The sequence below is a fragment of the Daldinia vernicosa genome, assembly GCF_022497035.1.
Source record: "Daldinia vernicosa strain CBS 139.73 unplaced genomic scaffold F5Y00scaffold_60, whole genome shotgun sequence".
Classification (NCBI taxonomy): domain Eukaryota; kingdom Fungi; phylum Ascomycota; class Sordariomycetes; order Xylariales; family Hypoxylaceae; genus Daldinia; species Daldinia vernicosa.
The window spans coordinates 17,292-37,074 of NW_025953976.1; the positions used below are offsets into that span (position 1 = coordinate 17,292).

The window sequence follows — 19,783 nt, forward strand, 5'->3', positions numbered from 1 at the left end:
ACCCCAGCTCGATTCCTTGCCGGTTCGGTTCCGTTCCGTATTCCAAACAATACTCCCTGACGTACAACCTTGGCTTCGTCCCCTTGTATTTTTCTCGCCTTCCAAACCGCCAATTCGGGGTTTCCATATGGCTAGCCGTAAAAACCAACCGCGCGAGAGCTTCTCCAATCCTTTTTTAGGAGAGGCCTCGCAACTTGTGCCGTCCGGGTATTTGATTCCGCCGTTCCGGTGCTGCCTGAACCACTCCAACAAAATAAACAACTCGATAGGAAAACAAAGTGACGGTCTGAAGTTGTAAACAAATGAAAAAAGACTATTGGCTCATCCCAAGTAAATCTCAGGTTCAGAGTGCATGTGAATTTCGTATAGCATACGCCGCATATCACATTAAATAATTGCGACTGTTAGAAGGCCTATAATACGTCGTCGATAGATCTAACGATAGGCGTCTCACCCTTAGTGGGAGGGCTTCTCGGATCGGCGACTTGGGTGGGACGTCCAAACGGGTAGAATGGATCTCTCGGAAACATCGACTGTCGCGGAGAAAAGAGGCCTTCGCTAGGTGTAGGAGGGACCTCGACAAATTTCATGCCCGCCATCTCCGAATACGAGTCGTGTAAAGGATTGTCCGTCATAATTTCGGCTCTGGGGGACATAAGGGTGTCGTCATCCGGCGGAACAGTTGCAATTGGTAGGTCTCTTTCGCTACCTGACTCTTCCATGCGTTGTTCGAAACTAGGGCCAGAATCGAAGCTGAAGCCAAAGCTTGAAGGGCCACTGGGACCAAATCCTGGAGATGGAGGAGGTTTGAAGAACCCTGGCGACGGAGGGGGCTTGAAAAACGACGGAGCCGGTTGAAGTAAGGATGTCTGGCTCGGTTGCGGAGTCGGTTCGAAGAACCTAGGTGGTTCAAGTGAGCTCCCAAAGTTGAAGCGTCCAGGTTTGCCGGGATCCTTTGGATCTTCCTTTTCGGTCCAGGAGAAGCTTGATGGAGCAGACGATGGGCCAGGAGATATCGATTCCAGATTCGGAGTGGATTTTCCACGCGAATGGCTTGGGGCACGTTCTGTGTTAGCGCCATTGGCAATTCCCTCTTTCTCGTCCGGTAATGGCGCCGTCATCGGCTCTTTCGGTTGGACATCAATCGCATCTGCGGAGAGTGTAAGACGGTGATGCTTTGAAGGACTTCTTCCGCTTCGAGGTCCAACAGCAGATCGAGGTGCGAGCCTCTTCTTCCCCACCTGCTTCTGGAAGTCTTGTAAGCAGTACATTAATCGCATATTCGGACTAATCCATCGGCTCTTTGATTGCGCGGCGTAGTAAGCGTCGTTAACAGTCAGTCCGGGATTTTGGTAAATACCGTAGGCAATGATCAAGCTAGCTGAGCGACTTGCGCCCTGCTGACAGTGAACAAGAACCTTCTTTCCTTCCTTTGTACGCTTCTCGATTGTCTCGCAAAGCATCATGAGATCCGTTGCGATATCCGTATTGTGATCCCATGGTATATGGATATATTCAGGCTCGAGAAGTGAATTTCCCTTTGGAGTCGTTGGTGTTTCCGAATTCTCACCCGGCGGAGGATATTCGAATGCCGTTGCGAAACTGTCGTTTGTCATAGCAGTATCGGGGACGGGCGATTCCATCTGGCTCATTCTCAAATCTTCTAGGCTATTCTTGCCTGCGGCCTGGAAAGGGTTGGTTACCTCACGAGCCACGTTTATTACCACGTCGAATTTCGCCGCCTCCTCTGCGGTCGGTTCTAGGTATAGGTAAACATTGTCATCATAGATCGCGATAGGTCCGTCAGGATATCCTGGCGATTTCTGGTCTTCGTTATTTTCCGGTTCAATGAAAGGTTCGAAGTCCATCGCAGCGCGATTCGCAAGCTGTGTTTTAATAGGCGAGTCCTCCTCAAGAATAGTAGTATCGAAACCGGGGCAATGACCTCCCTGCTTTGTCGGACGTAATACCTCAGACAGACCCGAAGTGCCGCGCTCGAGAACAGTTGGGAAAGTCATGCCACCGGCGGGACCAAAGGTCGCCGACTTCAATCCGGAATGTATATGAGGTGAAGATGTCGAGTGTTTCAACGATCTGCGTTGCAGAATCGGCGGAAGAGCGGGCGAGCCGGGAACTTCGAGAATAGTCGGCCGAATATTGAGCCCATTTGAATCAGTCTTCAAACTAAGTTGGCTAGGTTTTCGCTTCATGGCCGGAATCTTTGGCTTGATGAAGGAAGGCGAAGAAGGTTCGGATACCAAATTGGAAGAAAGTGAGCTAACAAACGGCGGCTGAATAGACAGACCTTTCATGTTCCTTGCTCGCCGCGGGGAAGGAGATGTCATCGGTCTCTCCCGCATGCTAGGATCATTTACGGTGAGGTTGTTCATCGTGGATGGCAGGCCACCAAAATTGGTACCTGGAAAAGAATTTAAAGGTATCAAATTGACAGGTGAGTCGGGAGAAGATGACGGCGACGGGTCGGAAAGCGAAGAAGTATCTGTTGTTAAAGTTGTTGTGGGGGAAGAATCTGCAGACTCAGAAGTTTGCGTCGAAGTGCTGTCGTGGTGACGGTGCGAAGCATCTGTCGGTAAGGGCCGTAACAACGCATGTTGTTGTGGTAACCCACCTGCCAGGTGCCCAGGTGCACACGATGAGTCCATCTCCATCAACTTAGGGTCTACCACAGTCACCAATCCTCTCTCGTCAATATTATTGTCCGCCTCGGGATCGAATATGGACATGAATGAGGGTATTTGATCCTCGTACATTCGTCTAGCGGTGGCCGAAGGCATTTTTGACAAGGCCACGAAAACGTTCCCCAAATTCACTCCTACTCTTTATCACTTATATTCAATTTCCTCTTTCCTGTATTTAGGGCCTGGACTGTTCGATTGGCGTCGCGTCGCAAGGGAATCGGCCCAAATAAATGTAAATAATTCCACAATTAACAAACTGTTAACGAACGATGTCGTAGTTCAACGACTTTGAATATGCTTTGTGCAGGACAGCGCTGCTGTATCCTTTTTTCTTACTCTCAACTTGCTTTCTCCGTCTCTTTCACAGAAGTCACCACCAGACAAATTGAGTCTGGCCACCTATTTATAATCCTCACTTAGGCCGAGACACACACGCCCATAACGTCTTTCGCAATAATTGATAACCACTGAGTAGGCAACCGGTAGCTGCGTCGAGGGAGAGAAAGTATAAGTCTGCGTAAGACTGCACTAGAAGCCGAAAAGGCAAGAAAGAACAATGAATGAAGAGTGTTAAGAAGAGTAGAATGTACCGTCGAGTATTAAAAGAGGTAGGAGGTAGAATAGAGAGAATAGGTGTATTTTGTTTTTCAGATTGCTAGCATTCGGAAGCCATTAGGAAGCTAGCACAGTCTACCTACTACCTTGCGTACCATATAGAAGTAAGTAATGGACGGTTTACGGGTAGCAGGTAGGCAGTGCGGCGGTTGGCGATACGGGTTCGTCTCTGGTAATGTACGATATGAAGAGAGGTTTGGGAAAATCGGTAGGATAGAATTAATTGGAAGATGACAAGGCGTTCGGAGAGACAGACACCAGTACCTATGCACTCTCACACGCCGTCTTTCGAAACAAGTGAACAAGGGGGGAAAAGAACCAGGAAAAAAACCCGGGGGTGGGCGCAAGTAGAGAAGAGGGAGAGGCGGATGGATGCGGTGGAGGACGGAGGACGCTGGATTGTGTGGAATTGTTGTGTGTGTTGACTGATGAATGGGTGAATTTGGAGGGGAGGAGAAAGAATGGAATGGGGATTGGGATGGGATTGAGATTGCGCTAGTGCGCTAGAGGGAGCACTTGGCCTTAGCGCAAGGCCGACATGGGCAGTAGAACTGGGGTACAGCCACTATGGACAAAGGCAGTGTTTGAAACAAGTTCGCTACTTGACCTCGGCCTGAAGCGTTAACAAGCTCAATCCAGTGGGTCTTCCAAGCTCCATAATTCCCTACCAAAGGCAGCTACACAGGATACTAATGATATAGTGTAAAGTAATAGGCCATCGCAACAGTACCGACAACCCACTGTCTGCGCTAAAAATGTGCCTTAAATAATCGCAGCCGCGGTGTCATTCATCCCTTCGTTGTTGGCGTTGTTGGCGTTGTATTACACCTGTACGATTTTTGACGGCCGGAGTTATGCGAGTTTGTGAGTTGCGATTGTCAACAATATGCGAGCGACCTGTTACGCCGCTAACAGTTGAAAGCGCAAGGTCTTCTGAATGGTTGTTATCGACAGGGGTATTGGCTTTTGCGAAACGAGACACTGGCCGAGACAGGGATTAAGAAAAAACTAATCTATTAATAGATCTCTGCAGCTCGGCCGGCGCCAAACCTCGACCAATCAGAACGGCCGTGCCAAATTTGGCCTCGTAGCTAATAATTTCGACTTCGCCAATCACTTCTTCAATGCCAAGCATAACCCGGAAAATGGCGCTGGTGGCTTGGGATTTTGTGGAAATGCGGCGCTATTCCACGATGCGCGGGTGGCGATGTGGGCCGCAAGCGGCTCTCGAAATATGGATTCATCTGTACGGTAGTAAAATGTTTGATTGTTTTACTATGTAAGTAGGGAGATGTTAAAAGTAGCCGGATCCTCAAAGTCGCATAATTGCCATTTGGAATAATCTGTCTGTCCTGATATACTCGGAGTGACCAGATACGTTTTTATTAGTATCATGCCCAGGGTATATTTGTTTCCACCAGCATCCTATTACTCCTCTCATTTATCGGACATGCGTACGTCACGGCTAGCCAATATCTGTCTTCAGTTAAGTATCGGAATTTACCGACCTACTTAGAAATCAAACGGCTACTATTAGATCAATAGGTATACTACTTGTTCGTAGGATTACCCAGGTAAGTTGAGGTGTGACAAGATCATCTTTGAGACGGGACGGTCAATTGGTTCTCTTTTCTCCGCGTCCACATCAATCAATTGATCGGTCCTACCAAAGGTTGAAATCAATATCCCTTGACAAAGAGAAGAAAAAAGGCCTCTTTGTTGCTATTTAAAGCTGAGCACAATGCGTAGCGATGCGAGAACTCTTTTATAACCCTGTCGAGACACGTGGGCAATCCGCTATTAATAAAATGCATAATATCTGAATAATCTACTGGATAGAATGTGAAGTGTGAGGGTCGACGTATACGCGAATATGAAATCCACATCCCCAAGAATGCCTAGGACTGTTTGCTTAAAAGTGACTCAGTAGTTCACCGAATGGTCGCATAAGAGTCTCCGTCTCTTGCCTGACGTCGTTATGTAGGTACCTATCAAACAGAGCCTCATACCTCCAGGTGATAAATCTAACAGATCTAGAGATCTAACGGTCGGGTGATGTAACACCGAAACCCTAATCGACGGCCAGGTGGTGCTAGAGTTTGTTTAGTACCACTACTATTTTAAACTAACGTACACCTGAAACCTCCGTGTCTGAACTTCCTTTACCTGTGGATACAAGAGACGGAGGTCGCTTATTTAGAACATACTTCCCGTGGCGCTAAAGCGTTTGTTTACCTGGCGTTTAGACAGATCCTTCTTGTTGCTATGCCATCCCTTACCTCTCACTTATGCGTGGCGAATTAATCTTCGTATAACACCAACAAAACGTCAGAGCCGCGACTTACCTGGCTAATAAAATCATTAATATATAATGGTGCCCAAAGCATTTAGCAGCTTAGTATAGGTAGTTATAGCTCCAAGTTCTTAGTCTATGGAACTGAGACTTCATACTTCATATAGCTACGCAGATGTTGGGAAGAGGCACTCATTAGATACGACATATATACGTCTGATCTTAATCCTGACATCTTCAATATTTCCAAAATTTTGTTTATACCCGCGATCCAATCACTGCAGAGACGACGCTTCAGTAATGGGAGGGGTTATATGCAATAGAAGCCGAAAGGGTGTTACTACTATAAGGTATGGTGATAATCGCGATTCTTAAGGAAGAGCCATTAGTTGTCCATCGCTACAGCCATTTCCACAACTATAACCCTTTCCGATATCAACCTGACTTATAGGCTGCGCGTCTTCCACTCTCGGAGGTTCTCGTATATCACGAATATATCCCGGTACTCGGCCATTAGGCTTTATGACAGTATGCTAAAATACCAGTGTTTCGTTACTAATAATTGAAGCCATCCACTTCCTGTTAGATTCCTAGACCACCGAGTATATAACAAAGAGCTCCTAACTTTCGGCAGTCTAGTCTTAGCTAGTTTCGTAGTTATTTGTGCTCTAGTGTTCTCACATCTGACTCTTACACTACCTCAACGCATGACATCTACCACAGCCCTAAAACGTATTGGTAATGTCAAGCTTTGAGTGGTTCCCCCTAGTACTCAGTTGGATATCAAACTTATGAGTCCCTTGTAAGCTGTATTCTCTCATGTTCAAGGACAACCAGGTCGTCGTTCCATAAGCGTGGCAATTTCTATTCACAAGACTCATATATACTAGATAGCAATGATCCAGCAGAAGCACCGGAAGGACCAAGATGACGGCTGTCACTTATGTGCTATGAATCAAGACCGGGATTAGTTTTACTATTGGCCATCTTAAAAGGCGAGACCCCCTTTATACTTATGTGAATGGGATTAGTATTACAGTTGGTCGAGCTGAAAGATGTTCTGCGTAATGAATTGGTTATCTGTTTCAGGTTAATATAGGTCGGACATTGAATTTCTCCTTACTTCTTCAAGTAAATTGATTAGCAAACGAAAGGCCCTGTCTGATGGTTTAATAATTATAGCAAGCCGTCCCGATCTTCCCTAGTATCTGATGAGCTAAACCACCGAAAAAGTTGACGACATTTTTGAGACACGGCATAGCACTGCTTGGCTAATAAGGGTATCGATGTAGAAACGTGAAGAGAAGGGATGTCTGAGGCTCAACTTTTGTACGGTCCTGAAACATAAAACATATCGAATCGTGCAAAAGTTTGATTAGATGGGTGACGCTCGTGCTGTCACGGACCTCACATCCTTAGCTAAGCGTTTGATCTCCTTCGAGGCTAAGGGGGTTCAAGCCCTGGTATTTCCGCTTGCGGTGCACGCCATTGCTGTTTGCGATTGAGAAGCCCGGGGATCCCTGCGGCTCCCCGCCGCAAACGACCGTGATCGACCATGACAAATTGACCAAGAATCCCTTTCGCACATTACTTGATATTACTCTTTTAGAAATTGTGCGCATCCGATGTCTAGAACCTGGTGTGACTTTACTATGTAGCGAACATTAGCACTGGTCAAGGAAAAGGAGTCAGTACATACGTAGAAATCAACAAAGAGCTCCGTCAAGACATTTCTCTCAAATAACTAACCTCTTACTATTAAGCATTCGGATAGCATCACAGTATACACACAGTCTGACCCCGCAATGATCCACGGGATCATTCCTTGCATCAAACCGCCATTAGTTGGTTAGTGCTTATCAGCACGAGATGCAATGCACAGCACACCACAACACAGCGGCCCGTCAGCAGCCAATACAGTTTAATATCAACGACACTGGGCTGACTGGTTCGTCAGTTTTTGATCGTCATCTTGGACCGTGCAGAAGATTTAGGGGGTCTAAGAGGCTTGCGAGGAGATAACTACCTGGTATTCAATTTCTTGCAGGACTCCGCAAGGCAAAATTTAACGTCACTATCAACATGTACAATGCATACATGGATAACATATGCGGTGCACATGTCCGGCACACCTAGCACAACCTATCATGTCTTACATTGAATAGAGTGGCGCCGAAGCCTCAATTTTCGAAAGAAAGGAATAACCAGTCAGTTGGAAGTTGAACTGGCCGAAGCGAAAACTATCGCTAATATATTGATTTACTTATGTAGGTACTTGGATATAACCGGTTATATTTCACATGTGCCATGGTGTATATTTCCAATACGACTATATGTATGTGCATAGCGAATTATTAAATACCTAACTAAACAACTTCCAATCATTTCGTCTTAATCACGGACTGCATATATAGTAGAAACTCGTCGCGCTATGGGCAACAGCCGCCCCTGATTATACCTACATTGTACTAGAGTATTCCGTAATGAAGTAATAGCTAAGGTTGTCGCACGTTTCCTTGTCCAGACAGGCACCCTGACGAAGCTAGTTTTAGAAGCTTGAAAAAGAAGGCCTTGCACGCTCTAAACCTCAGTGGTCCAACCTCCCGAGATACGTAGCAATTGACATTCTTGGTTGGTTGCAGTAAACCTACCGTACCCCACCGTCCGCCATGATTGGTATTTTTTCGCCGAGTTCGCTGAATTTTGTCTCAAGCATGAACTACAGTACATACTGCAAGCTTCAAAGTTCGAATTGTCATTTGGCATTCCACACACACCGCTAACTCTATTTCTACTTAATACCCAGGTAGTGTGGGGGAATTTATATACATAGGTAACTAGTAAACTACACGCGAAGAATTCCTCTATTTGAATAGGTTAGGAAGGGAAGAAAGAGTTCACTGCTTAACCTAGTCGTTCCTCATCTACGTGTAAGCGAATTTCATTAAGAGAAGCCCCTGAATGGGACTAACCGTAGTTTTCTACACCCTGCAGATCCTTTCGTTGGAGATCACCAAGGACAGCACAGACGAACCCGACCATCACTAATACACCAAGTATTCGTATGAGTATATTGTATGTGGATGATACAATATGCACGTAGTACCATCCCAGACTCACGGACCTCGTCTATTAGATCACCCATGCATCCGAGTGGCACTCGGCTGCCATAGGTACGTGATGTCCCATAGGTATCCTCCTATCTAGTTGTTAGCGATTTCGACTTACATACTAAATACTGACGAGCAAGGTCCGTCTTGTAACGACTTCGAATACCTACGAGTCGACTCTATACACGTCTCTAGCTTAGCAGTACGCCCAGTACGCCCTAGCCCAAGTCGGGAAAGGAGAGGAGAAAGATCGAGGAAAAGTGATCAAAGAACCAACAAGAGGGACGTAGGTAAAGTACGTTATTAATTACTTATGTTAGTTGATGGGGTCAGCTTCCGATGGACCACATCCATAGGGACCCATCCTTATCCATCTTACTACCCCGGCACAGACCGCACTCTCGGGGCTGTTACCTTCTGCCTCTCTCCCTGTCCTGGCCAAATCTCAATATGATCGAGGATCCCGATTCAACTAACTACTATCGAATTTCTCCTGAGAGTTTAGCACCAGAGTCAAATCTCGGTCATCTTTACCACTAGTCGCTCATTTACAATATATTTCTTTAATGCTTGTTTGTTCTTCTGCTTTATCGTGATTTTTTTTTTCGCGTATCACGCCAATAGGCAGTTTCCGAGGTGGACAGCGACACTCGACATAATCCATGGAGCTTATCGTTTCGTTATTTATGCAAAAAACACCATTGTTCGAAGCCCTTGCAAGTTTGAAGTTCTAGCGCATCGCTGACCCTGCTTAACAAGTACAGCATCAATTTCTAAGGTTTAAAAAAAAAAGTTGTGTTAATAAGGAGAAACTTGGACGAAAATGGATTCCGGAGAGGCAGTTACTGCCTCTAATACTTCTCCGCGTTTTGTTAGCGGTAATCGCAATGGTAGTAATTTTTTTTTTGTGCAGCGCGGCAGCTTCTGTAAGAACGACCACCGCTAATAATTTATGCGCTTCCAGTTATAGCAACAACGGACCCATCTGCATCCTCCCTTTTATCTCCAAACACAACCACAACCGCGACCAACTCCGCTATCACATCTACAACCACCACTACTACCACAACAGCAACAACACCAATTAGACCACCACCTACACCAACTAAACATAACAATTTCCATGCACACCGACAAACCAACAGCTCTTCAAAACTACCTGCATTTCGCTTTGCCGATCTAAAAAGAGAACACATTACCATACCTTCGCTACTACAGTCTCACCACATTCCGCCGTCGCCTGTCTCGCCCGATCCGGATCAGCACACCGAAACACAGCTAAACGCGGCGCAGGAAATATCCCCGCAGACAGCGCATCAGCAGCATAACAATAGAAACAATATTAGACCTGTCTCACCCCAACAATTGCCTGCAGAAAACCTAAGTCCCTCAAGGTCTCGGGCATCCACGTTCCAATCCCCCGCCGTCGCCCAATCGACCGCCACATCGACATCATCCCTCAATGCAAAGCGCTCTGTTTCTCTAGATTCAACTACCATTGATACGAATAAGCGCACGCGCAATACTACTAGCGCGAGGTCACCTACGGATCCAGCTGATACGGTTGTTGTTGTACAATCGCGACACAAACGCGCGCCTTTTTCGGGCAGTTCGGTACACGAAACTTCGCCTGGGCATCGGATGCATGCATCGGACGAAATTCAAAGTGCATCAACAAGAGAAGATATAAGTAAGGAGAGCGCGCACGGGCAACGGGAACTCATCTTGCCAAAAACTATTCAGAAGACTGCGATCGATGATAGAAGAAACTCTGTGGCGAGACGACCACCGGTATCCTATAAACCACCCGCAAACTCTACTGGTTCGGGCGGTACAACATCAATTCCACCTATTCGATCATTTCGATCTTCCGGCGAACGACGAAGCCTTATTCTCGACATGAATCTTCGTTCGATACGTGGGTATGAGGGAAGCGAGGACTCTGGCGACTCAAATCACCGCGATAGGACTTTGCGTGCGCTAGAGGGAAGACGTTTCGACGACGAATCACAGATAACACCGCCTGACTCGGCGGGAGATCGCCCTGATGGCGACGAAAGTGGCGATCTATTTCTCAAGATCGCACGCGAGGACTCGTCCCGTCGCGGCGCAGAGACCAACCGAAACTATGGAGACAATCAAAGCGCCCTAGTAAGTCGATTATTTCTTTATTACTCGAATTGTTTCAGAACCTGCATCTATGCCAATGTGCCCTCGCGACCATAGCGCCCCTGGAAGGTTTTAGTAGGCCATACACCCCGCCTACAGGAATCAATGTCCTCTACACTTGATCATAGTAGCCTTGGATTTCGGTCGCCCGTTCCAACCTTAAACTAACGTCAGATATAGTCCCGAGTCGCACGAAGCAGCCGACGACCTCTTTCTGTAGGTATATCTTCGTCATCCCATCCAGCATCCCCTCCTCAAATGACTCGGCGCTTGTCGGATCAAGAGACCTCTCGATCTCGAGGTTTCGGTGATGATCAATCGGGAGAGAAAATCGCGCGTACTATAATATTCAAAGGAGTACCCAGAGACAAACAATCCGAGGAAACAAAACCTAGAGGCGGCAGCGCTCTTCGTGGTTCACCACTAACGCCTCGATCTCTAACTTTTCAAGAACCCCCTTCTGACCAAGGGTCTGCTTACAGTCGAAAAAGACAAGCGTCTATTGATAGCGGCACTGCTCTCCCATCCCGCATGTCCTCGCTCAAACAGCCCAATGTCAACTACAGCCACCCTCGCACTTACAACTCTTCACCACTAGTACCAAAACCAGCAGAATCCCAAAGACACGAAGCCCAATTAGACGATGCAAATCATGGTGTTGAGGGGACCAATTCAACGGCTTCGACTGCCGCTCCTTCTACAGTATGGGACGAGCTCGATGACCTCAAGTCTCGTATCCACCGTCTTGAGTTAACCGGCAAGCTGCCTCCGACCTCAGGTGCAGCCATCTCGCGAGCATCTGATGAACGACCCCCAACTGCCCACACTAACGCAACCACCTTATCTGCCTCTCCCAAGCGCGGTTCTGGGGGCGCCGCACAAACGTCCGACACAAATATCGCACAGAAAGAAGGTCATCCCCTACTGCATTCGGCATTGACTAAGTCCAAGGAATTTCTTAGTGTGGAAGTTTTCGAAGCGCTTGAAGCAGCAGCTAATGATGCATTGGCACTTTCAATAATGATGGGTACCGCTGGTCAGCCAGGACCTATTGCGAGCGGCGCAAGTAGCATTGGTAGCGGTACTACTATTACCGACCGTCAACTAAGACGAAAAGCAGATAGTATCTGCCGCAGTCTCACTGAATTATGTCTCGCGTTAAGTGAAGGGGCGGCGCAGATGAAGCCACAGCAGCAAGTAGCTCCGCCGACTCCAGAGAATCCTCTGCTAGCAAGCCCTACTATCACAAAATTCCAAGGGATGGCCTCTCAAAGACGGCAAAGTATCGCGGATCGCAACCTCTCGATCAATACCAGCCCGAGAACTATACCTCGAATTGAAGAGATGCGAAATATCGAAGAGAGACGAAATAGTACGTTGGGGACTACCTTTTTATCCCCACGATATAATACAACACCTGCGACCCCAACCGAGGCTACGGCGAATGGTGCTGGCCGGAAGACTTCGCTATTGATAGCCCGCAACCGCCGAGCTGGATCAGAAGAGCCGGACGAAGCGCGCAGGGCATCGCAATCGTCACTACTTAGAACACGGCGCGCCACTACAGAAGAACCTGAGGACTTGTCTGATCGCAAACCTACATTAACCCGAGGTCGTCGGGGCACAATAAATCGTGACGACGAGCAAAGCCAGTTCCGCGCACCATCCCGCGCTATCACTGAAGTCCACGGGCTTCGATCCGGAACACGCGAATACGCATCACATTTGCCAGCACCTCCAAAGGAGCCCGAGCCTTTGGCGTCTTCAGCTCTACCTAAAAGGCGGCTGGCTTCCGCACTCAGCAGCAGATTAGTGATCCCTGGATCGACGTCTGGCTTCGCTAGCACGGCTCGCCGGTATTTCGAACGATCGACGCCGGATCGCGAAACGTATAGCGCCGTAGAAAAATCGGCTGAGGATCGATCGCAACGGCAATTTGCTATTGGTCGATCCGGAAGTATGGACAAACGAACAAATCGTGGAAGTATGATTGCCACGAGCTCTCCCGCGACGGGGGGCTACCGATAATGCCGTAACGACTTGATACGCTCATGACAATGTAACAATAGACTGTCATCCGGGCTAAGGCAAATTTCCCCACAAGCATGGATTCTGCATAGCTAGTAGATGTTTTTTTTATTTTGTTTATTTTTTTTCGGGAATTTGTTTTATTTCGTATAATACCCCCCCCGTCTTTGCGAAAAGTTTACGAATTTTCTGAGCTGCCGTTGTTGAAGACGAGCGATGGCAAGCGTTATTCCGTGTATATCAAACAACATTACTAGGGAACAAGACACCAAAAGGGTCGTGGAATAACATGGGCACGGATTAGCGAGGTGGCCTAGGAGAGGGCTCTCCAATGCCTCAATCTCACGGCGAATAGGGAAAGCACCAACTATACTACATGTGGAGCAGCTGCTCCGAAGGTCCTTTGTATGGGAGGTTAGGTTGCCGGACGGGGCCGGACTTGCGGGAAGAAAAGGAGCCTTTATACCATTACAGGTGCTCGGGAGGCGAGCTGGGGACGGTAAAGCGAATACCGATGTACTATGTAAATAAGGTCGCCAGAAGACTTGGGCGGATAATGTATGAATACTTTAGTTTTTGCGATGAGCATATAAAAGTTTATTCCTTCTTAACAGTCTTTAATGGGTTGTGGTGCTTTTCTCCTTGATGCTATAAACCGAGTATCTGTCAACATTTTGTCGTCAAAGCAAGGAGCGCTTTTTAAACCAATAAGCTTCTAACTTGATTAATTTCTCAAACCTCCCTAAAAACAAAAGCGGATGTTATTTCTTGAATTTCTTATTCAACTTTTCCAAGCTTTGGAAATTTGATAAGTTGTAGTGTGATAGTATTAGAATGACGCTTTTAAAAATTCAAGCAAGCAATTGACTCAGACCGAAGGGTGGATCTACTTATTTACTAGCGACATAATTTATTTGGATACTTTGACAATCCCGTAACACTACCTAAACACACATAGCAATTACTGCCTAGTAGGTACCTACCTACAATCATAGAGCCAAATCCAGTCAACTTAAGAGGTAGAATAAAGAGCCCTCGCTAAGTTCACTCTATACACCTCATAAAAACTATTGCACTCTGGCTAGCCTATACTTAATTAAGCAGCTGCCCTTCCGCTGCTACCCGGCGCTGCGCACTCTCCAGGCTCGGCTTACACTAGCATCGCCGGCCGCGCGCATACATAGCTTCCACACTAGAAGCGCTTGCTACAGCAAAAACAAGAGGAACAGGTTAGAGATGGCGGACGACTTGCTCGCCGAGGCCGCCGCTGAGCGAATGGAGGGCATGGCGCTTAGGGGTAAAGGCAGAGGGGGACGGGATCGACGCGGTGGCGGTAGAGGAGGTGGAAAGGGCCTAGACCGCGAGGTGTTGATTTCGAAGGCGCTGTCGTCGCTGCTCCGACATCAGGCTGAGAACGCGGGGATTAAGCTTGATGCTGAGGGGTACGCGCCGCTGGATAAAGTGGTGAGTTTTGCTTTTTTTTTCGCATGCGCTTATAGGGTCCCTATATCACTAGCCTACCTACCTAGGTACATAGGAGGGAAAAGGGGGTTTGAGATATATAGACACCCCAAGTAATACGAATAATATAATTATAATTATTATCCAACCCGCTAACTAACACGCCCAGATCCAATGGCCGCGCATCCGCTCGCTCAACCCGTCCTTCGACGAGATCCGCTCCTCGGTCGCGGACAACGCCAAGCAGCGCTTCGCCATGAAGCCCAAGGACCCATCTGTCGCGGATCCGGAGAGCGCGCCGGCCGACCCAGCCGCGTGGCTGATCCGCGCCAACCAGGGCCACAGCATCGCGCTCGAGGCCGAGGAGATACACAAGCCCGTCACTCTGGAAGACGCTAACGTGCCGCCGATCGTCGTCCACGGCACTTACTTCGCCTTCTGGCCCGCGATCGTGGCGTCCGGCGGGCTGAAGCGCATGGGCCGGCAGCACGTGCACTTCGGGACGGGGCTGTTGCCCGAGGACGGCGATGCTGGTGCTACTAGCCAAGGGGGAGTGGTCAGCGGCATGAGGTCCGATGCGGAGCTGCTCATGTTTGCGGACGTGGAGAAGAGCCTGAGAGAGGACGGCGGGATTAAGTGGTGGATCAGCGCGAACGGGGTCGTGCTGACGGATGGGAACGAAGACGGTCTGGTGCCGCTGAAGTATATCAAGGAGGTGAGGGGGCGCAAGCAGGGCGTGGGCGTCTTGTGGCGCGACGGCGAGAAGGTAGCGGATTTACCGCCGGATATTGTCGTGAAGGCACCTTTTGGGAAGGGTAGAGGGGGTAGGGGTGGGGGTGCAGGACGGGGAGGAAGAGGTGGAAGGGGGGCAGGCCAGGGGGAGGCAAAGTGAATGAATGGTCGATAACGCAAGAAGGATGAGCGCGTGGAAAATATGTGTTACTTAGATCAGGGACACGTAGAAATGATCACGATGCTAAGCCCTCGGATTGCATTCCTTCTTATTGTGACTCGCTTGTTACATTCACCATATTACCAACATCGATTCGTCGTCTTAAAGTAGGTAAGTAGTAGGACAAACCCCTTCGAACTTGGACAAATCACTAATGTATCATGCTCCAACTACATGAATAAGTGAAAGAATATTGATAATATTAGGACCCTATAGATATGCACCGAACCCACTATACTCGTCGGAGTATATAGCTGGCCACTAGTTCGAGTCCAAGGCACACGGTGAATAACCAAATACCTCTCTAATAACGAAACCCGAATAAAGCGCCAACCCCCACTCTCCCCGCCCGTTCCGAGCTGCATTGATACGCACAGAAATAGACAAACCATAATCTCGAACGGCTGACTACCTACCTTGTCCTGTTTAAGGCCTCGGGTAGACGGTTGTGAAAGACGCATACGCCGTCGTCTCCGTCTTTATATTAGCAACGACGTTGCCCGTAGGCGGAGGCGTAACGAGAACAGTGAGTACGTAAGTGCTGACAGAGGGCGTAGTGACTGTCTTAATCAGCGTCTTGGCCTTCTTCCTCTTCGTCTTCGTCACTGTGACCTGGGACCCCGACGGGCAAGAGGGGTTGGCGGTGCTGAATAGGGTGGCGGTGACGGTGGCGGTTGCGGTTGCAGTATTCACGACTGTGGCATTATTTGTCTCCGTAGCGGTGTTGATGAGCGTGTTGTTTTGCACCTCCGTGGACGTTACCGTTGAAGTCACCGTTGCAGGCGGCGCTAGTAGATTCGGGGGAATCATTTTTGGCGTGGTAGAGTTGGAGTAGGGGATGATGTCGGCGGTGTGATCCAGACATCCTATAACACCGTTCTTGTCGATCCAAATTCCTTGGTCTGTAATTAAGAGAGAGAGAGAGGGAGGTTAGAACGCCCGTAATCGCATTTCGCTACTTCAGCACAAGGGAAGAGGTAGTATGGACAAAAACTCACCGAACTCAAAGGACGCATCGCGCGAGCGATCAGTGCTGGGTTCTTCGGGTTTGCACTGACAAGCTATGATAGGCTTCGATGTGTCAGGGGTAATATCGTGAGGTCCAATGTTCATGAGACCGCAGCTCCAGCACGTCTTAGAGAAACCCCCTAGGGGCGCCATATCCGGGGTGGCCAACTTGATATTCCCATCCTTGTTGACGAAGCACCTATATAAGCGAAGAGGAAGAAGACATTCGTTAGCAAATTCTCTTTACATAATGATGGATTTATAACCTAGGGGCTTACCTATCCAAATCTAGAAGGCTCGTATGATACTCTAATGCAGAATTCACGGCAACGCCGCAGGTAGCGATGAGCTCTACGGTATAAACGTCGAAGCTGTTATGATAGTTCTGGCGGAGGTAGTACCATGGGCAAATCGAGTTATCGAACATTTGCGGCTCGGCGCTGACGAGGGACAGGCCCTGCAAGCAAGAGAGAACACCGAGGGTGAGATATTTGGGGATCTTCATCGTATTGTCTGTCCGGGAAGATCGGTATCGTGGTTCTAGGCGGGTTGTGGACATGGGGGATCCGGCTTTGATAGTGCCTACGGCGATGGTAGTAGAGATGGGAGGATAGGGGTAGAAGATTGACAATGTGATGAAAGTCTCGCTCGCGTTTGGAAAAGGGGGTTAAATAGGTATGTAAGTTCTCTTGTATTTGGCTAGATAATGGTTCGTAGATACTATTCATCCACATCACTAACCAAGTGACGGACTAAAAGAGTCAATCCATTCACACGCGCGTAAGGTTGTGTAAGTTAGAAGTGACTCGTTATTGTTAAAGTAGAATCTGAACTAACCTAGCTAATCATGTTGAATCATCTTGGCCTGAAGGTCGTAACACACAACTCATAAATATGCTCTAATGTGTAACTGGAAGAAGCTGTATTTATTTATGGCTGCCTCCGTGATTACCCTATGAAATACGCCCTTCAACGCTCTAGTCCCGACGCCGGTCATACTATGCAGCCACATCAGCAATCAAGCCCGCCAGATTCGCACCTAACTAGGCCGGAACCTGCGGTTCTGTCCCTCTAACTGGTAACGAACCTGGCTTGGATCGCTCATCTGCCTGTCCAGATTCTGCAGCTAGCTTGCGTAAAGGCTCAAGTAGTTCTTCCGCGATTTTTTCCTTGACTGCCTTTCTGCCGTAGATATCCTTTACGTGGCCGATGCCTGGGGGCAATTTCAAAGCTAGCGTCCCTAGCTCTGGAAGACCGTTATAGAAACCGGCCATCTTGCCCTCTATGGTTTTGAACTGAGGAAAGCCAGGGTACCCGAGTTGGGTGCAAAGCCGCTCGGTTTCGAAGATAGCCGAGACCTCGTCGCCGTTGAAAGTTGAGGCAATTCCCTTAGGTAAAAGGCTCTCTGGGTCTTTGTTCGGCGGGGGGCTAGGAGTCGAAGCCTCGGGATTCTGAGGTGAAGATGGCGCAACCTTCTGCTTCTTCCTAGCTGGCGAAGGTTGTGGTGTGGCTGGCTTTTCTTGGACCGGAGGGGATTTTACGCCGTTGACGTTGAGTCGAGGCATATATCCATTTACGCCGAGCCACTCAACAGCACATTTTGCTGCATACTTTTTGGCGTCTTTCTTGCGTGCGAAAGACGGCAGAGTTCCGTCTGGGAATAAACCACCATCGGGTCCAGGAAACGGTTCCGGGTGCTCATCGATGTGCACTTGATAATGCCACTTCTGAACCCCGTATACAATTGGGCCCGGTTGCTCCTTAAAGTCACCTCCAGGAGCGTTAGTGGGTACTCGTTGACGGGCAGCTCGGTATTCTATAACAAGATTAACATCATAAATAACTTGAAGAGACTGAGCTGTAAGAATTAAATATACCTAATAGTAGACCGACCCAGTTAGCATCCCCTAACTCCGGTTCGGGCTGAGGTGGTGTAGAAGGAGGTAGCGCAACTTGCAGCTTCTCGAGTAGCTTCCGTTGGGTGTCTGTCACCGGCGCGGGAGAACCGTGTGTAGCCTCGTACTCCAACTGTCGAGTGATCCAGTTTTGGATGGTCTGGTATGTCTCTGTCAATGCCATGGCTTTGTATACAATGCCAAGGTAGATATATGTATAGACACCCAAAATGTAGGCGATGTATACAGCAAAATACGAGCTACGAGGAATAAAGGGAAGCTGCGTTTGAAAATGAGAATATAACAATATACATGCAGCTTTCCAGGAAGTCTTGGTTTATGTCTCTATGATTGGCGGGGTCGATACTGCTATTAAAGGAGGGGAGCATATTTGAGGTATTGTATGACATACTGAAGTATTATTATGCGCTAGTTACTCTTTATTAAGTTGCGGGAACTTGACTATTCTATATATGAGATTTTGCTTTTAAGTATTTTAAGATTGCAGCTTCTCCTTCTCTCTCTCTTCTAACCTTAATAGGTTGTTGAACCTTATTACGGATAGGAAAGTTACATGTACCTATTACATGGGATTATAATAACAAGTACCGATAAGATTGTAAGCTTAATCTTATCTACGGATGTCCCTTTCAAAAGTTTTTTCCATAGGGAAACCCTTGTCACACGCGCGCCAGGTGTTAAGATAGCTATCAGCTTTTTAAATTGCCCCACAATTATTTATTATTAACATAAAATAGGTTTTTTATATAATAAATTAATTAAGGCCACGTTTTTTAATATTTACGTTTAATTAATATTTTAAAATTAAAATAAATAAAAATAATATAACGTATATTAAAATTATAAATTTATTTATAATTATTTTTATTTAATTTTTTTTTAATTATTTTATAATGGTTTATATAAATATTATTATAAAAGTATTTATTATATTTTTTAAATTTTTATACGTTAATAAATTTAATAATAAAATTAAATTATTTATAAAATTTAAACTTTATATTTATAATAAAATTTATAAACGTGTAATTTAATAAGAATTTAATTTTAATTTTTATTTTTTTATTATTAAAAATAAATATTTATAAAATGCCTTACGTAATAACCGTTTTATAATTTAAAATAAAGCTTTTATAAATAAAATCGTTAAAAAAATTAAAAAAAATAAATATAATCGTAAAAAAAATTGTAAAATATTAACGGTTAAATTACGTTAAAAAAGCATTTAAATATTAAATATTATTATTTAAAAGGTTTTTAAAAAAGTTAAATTTAAAAAAATAAAATTTACGAAAAAGTTAAACTTTTTAAAACATATAAAATAAAAAAAATTAAATTAATGTTTTATTTATAAAAATTAAACTTTAAATAATTAAAAAAACGTTATTTAATTTAATAAAACGTTAATCGTATTATTATATTAATAAAAAAGTTATAAAATTTAAAAGTAATTAATTAAAACCGTTATTAAAAATTATATTTAAAAACGTTAAAAAAGTTATTTAAAATTTATATTTTAAAGGTATTTTACG

General features: G+C 46.4%; 6 protein-coding genes across 6 annotated transcripts; 3 read left to right on the top strand and 3 right to left on the bottom strand.

Moving 5' to 3' along the window:
* Positions 1–270: 270 nt before the first annotated feature.
* On the bottom strand, positions 271–3,169 carry F5Y00DRAFT_179134 (DSPc-domain-containing protein). The gene has a single exon (XM_048004972.1). The coding sequence runs from the start codon at positions 2,793–2,795 to the stop codon at positions 414–416; it is 2,382 nt and encodes a 793-aa protein (XP_047861087.1). The 5' UTR covers positions 2,796–3,169; the 3' UTR covers positions 271–413.
* Positions 3,170–4,168: 999 nt separating this feature from the next.
* Positions 4,169–4,781, top strand: F5Y00DRAFT_273221 (uncharacterized protein; the record flags this gene model as incomplete). Its single annotated transcript, XM_048013138.1, has 3 exons — positions 4,169–4,178; positions 4,237–4,270; positions 4,338–4,781. The coding sequence occupies 3 exons, from the start codon at positions 4,169–4,171 to the stop codon at positions 4,567–4,569; spliced, it is 276 nt and encodes a 91-aa protein (XP_047861088.1). The 3' UTR covers positions 4,570–4,781.
* A 4,472-nt stretch (positions 4,782–9,253) lies between these two features.
* F5Y00DRAFT_273225 (uncharacterized protein) lies at positions 9,254–12,914 on the top strand (the record flags this gene model as incomplete). Its single annotated transcript, XM_048013139.1, has 3 exons — positions 9,254–9,610; positions 9,682–10,868; positions 11,067–12,914. Exons 1-3 carry the CDS (start codon positions 9,541–9,543, stop codon positions 12,912–12,914), a joined length of 3,105 nt encoding a protein of 1,034 aa, XP_047861089.1. The 5' UTR covers positions 9,254–9,540.
* Positions 12,915–13,745: 831 nt separating this feature from the next.
* Positions 13,746–15,359, top strand: F5Y00DRAFT_273229 (KptA family-domain-containing protein). The gene is made up of 2 exons (XM_048013140.1): positions 13,746–14,378; positions 14,545–15,359. The coding sequence occupies exons 1-2, from the start codon at positions 14,151–14,153 to the stop codon at positions 15,265–15,267; spliced, it is 951 nt and encodes a 316-aa protein (XP_047861090.1). The 5' UTR covers positions 13,746–14,150; the 3' UTR covers positions 15,268–15,359.
* Positions 15,360–15,672: 313 nt separating this feature from the next.
* Positions 15,673–17,136, bottom strand: F5Y00DRAFT_179194 (uncharacterized protein). Its single transcript, XM_048004973.1, has 3 exons — positions 16,614–17,136; positions 16,326–16,534; positions 15,673–16,229 (listed from the first exon to the last, which is right to left on the bottom strand). The coding sequence occupies exons 1-3, from the start codon at positions 16,892–16,894 to the stop codon at positions 15,754–15,756; spliced, it is 966 nt and encodes a 321-aa protein (XP_047861091.1). The 5' UTR covers positions 16,895–17,136; the 3' UTR covers positions 15,673–15,753.
* F5Y00DRAFT_273231 (uncharacterized protein) lies at positions 17,137–18,640 on the bottom strand (the record flags this gene model as incomplete). Its single annotated transcript, XM_048013141.1, has 3 exons — positions 17,137–18,151; positions 18,213–18,390; positions 18,536–18,640. 3 exons carry the CDS (start codon positions 18,638–18,640, stop codon positions 17,379–17,381), a joined length of 1,056 nt encoding a protein of 351 aa, XP_047861092.1. The 3' UTR covers positions 17,137–17,378.
* Between the last annotated feature and the right edge of the window lie 1,143 nt (positions 18,641–19,783).

Bases quoted from the DNA above. Each gene is read 5' to 3' on its own strand.
- F5Y00DRAFT_179134 (XM_048004972.1), bottom strand. From the start codon at position 2,795: ATGCCTTCGGCCACCGCTAGACGAATGTACGAGGATCAAATACCCTCA.
- F5Y00DRAFT_273229 (XM_048013140.1), top strand. From the start codon at position 14,151: ATGGCGGACGACTTGCTCGCCGAGGCCGCCGCTGAGCGAATGGAGGGC. The intron at 14,379-14,544 runs GTGAGTTTTGCT...TAACACGCCCAG, and splicing joins ACGCGCCGCTGGATAAAGTG to ATCCAATGGCCGCGCATCCG.
- F5Y00DRAFT_179194 (XM_048004973.1), bottom strand. From the start codon at position 16,894: ATGTCCACAACCCGCCTAGAACCACGATACCGATCTTCCCGGACAGAC. The intron at 16,535-16,613 runs GTAAGCCCCTAG...TCGCTTATATAG, and splicing joins AGCCTTCTAGATTTGGATAG to GTGCTTCGTCAACAAGGATG. The intron at 16,230-16,325 runs GTGAGTTTTTGT...TCTTAATTACAG, and splicing joins CGATGCGTCCTTTGAGTTCG to ACCAAGGAATTTGGATCGAC.